Source organism: Montipora foliosa, chromosome 6, assembly GCF_036669935.1.
Source record: "Montipora foliosa isolate CH-2021 chromosome 6, ASM3666993v2, whole genome shotgun sequence".
In the NCBI taxonomy this organism is placed as follows: Eukaryota; Metazoa; Cnidaria; class Anthozoa; order Scleractinia; family Acroporidae; genus Montipora; species Montipora foliosa.
Window position 1 is genome coordinate 51127992 of NC_090874.1, and position 5000 is coordinate 51132991.

The 5000-nt window shown below is 35.1% G+C and overlaps 1 protein-coding gene across 2 annotated transcripts in view; it reads left to right on the forward strand.

Annotated features, from left to right (window-relative positions):
• The window catches only part of LOC138007662 (membrane metallo-endopeptidase-like 1), a 44308-nt gene that overhangs the window by 35810 nt on the left and 3498 nt on the right, over positions 1-5000 (forward strand). For both annotated transcript variants that reach the window (XM_068854699.1, XM_068854698.1), the window contains exon 17: positions 4697-5000. This exon is cut by the window's right edge and continues 3498 nt beyond it. In XM_068854699.1, the coding sequence (XP_068710800.1) occupies positions 4697-4796 (100 nt within the window). In that variant the 3' untranslated portion in view covers positions 4797-5000. The remainder of the gene's footprint in view (positions 1-4696) is intronic.

The following is a 5000-nucleotide window of genomic DNA, read 5'->3' on the forward strand; positions in this document are numbered from 1 at the left end:
ATACTTTGTCATGCTAATACAAGTAAAAAATAAAACAAAAATTACAAAAGATCCAAAAAGTGCATGACTGGAGAATGATTGGGGGAAACTAAATTCCAATACAAAGAATATTCTTTATTATAATTCTTTATTAGAAAGGATTTGGGAAATGCTGCCCCAGACGAGTGAACAATAATTAAAGTAAGGTTCTATGATTGATCTGTAGACGGTAATTCTATTATCGAGAGTAAGAGTGGGTGCTATTTTCATCGATATGCACTCCTAAACATTTAGTTTGTTGAACTCTCTTTAAAGAATATCCATCCACTGAGAGATCGACATTACCATCCAAAGTTGCCAATCTCCGTCTAGATCCAATAATCATAAATTCTGACTTCAGTACATTTAATGACAGTTTATTCACAACAAGCCAGGTTGACACATGCTTCAGATCACTGCTCATCAACTCTTTTATCTGAGGAAGTTCAGAGCTGGAGACCGTCAAGTTTGTGTCATCTGCATAAAGTCTGGCCTTGCAAAAACGAAGACAGTTCGGCAAAACATTTATATACATTAAAAATAAAAGGGGTCCTAATATTGAGCCTTGTGGTACGCCACACGAAATATCTAGGAGCTTAGAAGCTGTTCCATTCACACTAAACTGTTGCTTGCGATTTGACAAATACGAATGGAAAATGGCAACTGCTGAGTGATCAAAGCCAAAGTATTCTAATTTCTTTATCAAGATCTCATGGTTAAGTATATCAAATATAGATAGATAGATAGATAGATAGATAGATAGATAGATAGATAGATAGATCCAAATCGTCGCCCCTGTTGAAAGGAAATTATGGTTATATGCAGGGTAATACACGTCTATACATAGATGTATATGGGTGTACATGCATATATATGATATATATGATAATAAAAGGCTATACATAGATATATATGGTTATAAATAGACATACAAGGACAACATGAAAATATATGGTTTTAAATGGAAATATATGGACATAATGATACTACACAGCTATACAAGGATAAACATGGTTGTACATGGCTATACATGGATACACACGGTTGTACACCGCTATACACTGCTGTACATGGATATACATGGGTAAACATGGATATGCATGGGTATACATGGATATACATGGCTATGCATGGATAAACATGGGTATACATGGAGATACATGGCTGTGCATGGGTATACATGGATATACATGGCAAAACATGGATATACAAGGGTATACATGGACATGCATGGGTATACATGGATATACATGAGTATACATGAAAATACGTGGCTGTACACAGATATACATGGATATACAAGGCTCTACATCGATATACATGGAAATACATGGTTCTACATGGATATACATGGGTGTACATGGAAATGCGTGGCTGAACAAGGATATAGACGGGTATACATGGATATACATGGGTATACATGGATATACATGATACTACATGGGTATACATGTATATACATGGGCATACATTGCGGTACGTGGATATACATGGAAATACATGGCTGTACAAGGGTATACATATATATACATGTGTATACATGGATATAAATGGGTATAAATGAATATACATGGGTACACATGGGTATACATCGACATACATGGGTATACATTGATATAGATGGGTATACATGGAACTGCATCGCTTTACATGGATATACATGGCTCTACAGAGATATACATGGCTATACATGGAAAAACATGGAAATAGATGGCTGTACATGAATATACATGGGTATACTTGGGTATACATGGGTATACATGGATATACATGGATATACATGGATATACATGGGTATACATGAGTATACATGGATATACACGGTTATACATGGATATACATGGGTATACATAGAGATATATGGGTATATATCGATATACATGGCTGTACATGGATATACATGGATATACATGGCTATACATGGTTATACATGGATATACATGGGTATACATGAACAGACATGGGTATACATGGACATACATGAATATACATGGCTATACGTGGTTATACATGGATATACATGGATATGCATGGCTATATATGGTTATACATGGATATACATCGGTATACATGGATATACAAGGTTATACATGGATTTACATGGGTATACACGAAGATACATGGGTATACATGGATATACATGACTGTACATGGATATACATGGATATACATGGCTGAACATGGGTATACATGGAAATACATGGGTATACATGGATATACATGGATATACATGGTTATACATGGATATACATGGGTATACATGAGTATACATGGGTATACATGAATACATATGGGTATACATGGACCTACATGGGTATACATGGATGTACACGGTTATACATAGTTATACATGGGTATACATAGAGATATATGGGCATACATGGATATACATGGCTGTACATGGATATACATGGGTATACGTGGATATACAAAATTATACATAGATTTACATGGGTACACATAGAGATAAATGGGTATACATGGATATACATGCCTGAACATGGGTATACATGGAAATACATGGCTGTATATGGATATACATGGATATACATGGATATACATAGCTATACATGGTTATACATGGATGTAGATGGGTATACATGGACATACATGGGTATACATGGACATACATGGTTATACATGGATATACATGGGTATACATGGACATACATGGGTATACATGGATATACATGGGTATACATGAATATATATGGGTATACATGGATATACATGAGTATACATGAATATATATGGGTATACATAGATATACATAGGTATACATGAATATATATGGGTATACATGGACATACATGGTGATACATGAATATACATAGGTATACATGGATATACATGGGTATACATGGATATACATGGATATACATGCCGATACATGGTTATACATGGATGTAGATGGGTATACATGGACATACATGGGTGTACATGGTTATACATGGATATACATGGGTATACATGGACATACATGGGCATACATGGATATACATGGATATATATGGGTATACATGGATATACATGGGTATACATGACTATACATGGTTATACATGGATATACATGGGTATACATGGACATACATGGGTATACACGGTTATACATGGACATACATGGGTATACATGGATATACAACATTATATATAGATTTACATGGGTACACATAGAGATAAATGGGTATACATGGATATACATGCCTGAACATGGGTATACATGGAAATACATGGCTGTATATGGATATACATGGACATACATGGATATACATAGCTATACATGGTTATACATGGATATAGATGGGTATACATGGACATACATGGTTATACATGGTTATACATGGGTATACATGGACATACATGGGTATACATGGATATACATGGGTATACATGAATATATATGGGTATACATGGATATACATGGGTATACATAGACATACATGGGTATACATGGATATACATGGGTATACATGAATATATATGGGTATACATGGACATACATGGATATATATGGGTATACATGGATATACATGGGTATACATGGACATACATGGGTATACACGGTTATACATGGACATACATGGGTATACATGGATATACAACATTAGACATAGATTTACATGGGTACACATAGAGATAAATGGGTATACATGGATATACACGCCTGAACATGGGTATACATGGAAATACATGGCTGTATATGGATATACATGGATATACATAGCTATACATGGTTTTACATGGATGTAGATGGGTATAAATGGACATACATGGGTATACATGGACATACATGGTTATACGTGGTTATACATGGGTATACATGGACATACATGGGTATACATGGATATACATGGGTATACATGAATATATATGGGTATACATGGATATACATGGGTATACATAGACATACATGGGTAAACATGGATATACATGGGTATACATGAATATATATGGGTATACATGGACATACATGGTTATACATGGTTATACATGGTTATACATGGATATACATGGGTATACATGGATATACATAGGTATACATGGACATACATGGTTATACATGGATATACATAGGTATACATGGACATACATGGGTATACATGGATATACATGGATATACATGGCGATACATGGTTTTACATGGATATAGATGGGTATACATGGACATACATGGGTATACATGGATATACATAGGTATACATGGACATACATGGGTATACATGCATATACATGGGTATACATGAATATATATGGGGGTATACATGGAAATTCACTTGTATATACCTTTATATATAACAATTTAAGGCTTTAATACATCCATGATATAATTACATACTATTATGATACACTTTAATAACACTACTTAAAGTACCAACCTCGAGGTCAGCTGTTTTTTTTAAGGTGACCGCTGACCAGGTACTGGGATTCGATTGGATCGCAGGCTGAATTCAGGTTTACTTATTGTATGAATAAATAACCCGGGAGCCCCGCTTTTAGAGTCAGCAAAATCTAGTTCGGATGCTCTACCACCTCCAATTGCAAAAGAGAACTCAAATTTCTTGCGAGCATCCCCTGGTGAATCACGATTTTAAAAAAAACTTCTTCAAAAGTGGTGTAATTGTACACGTCTTCTTCTTCAAAAGATCAGTTTTTATTAGAATTCAATTTAATTTTCCAGGGTCATCGGGGCGCTTTCTAACATGAAGGAGTTCTCAGATGCTTTTAATTGTCCCGCGGGTACGAAGATGAATCCAGAGAAGAAGTGTCACGTCTGGTGAAGTATGCGAAGTGTCATAACAGCCGACATACCCTTCGGTAAACAAGAAATTTACGTAAAACAAGTGGCTGTTGTGGACAATTTAACAAGTATGGAACATTACACATATACAACACAAAATTCTTGCCGATATGTGAAAAAAAAAAAAATCAAAAACTTGCTGCTATTTGACAAAGCCCTGAGTGTGACGAAAATTTGTGACTAA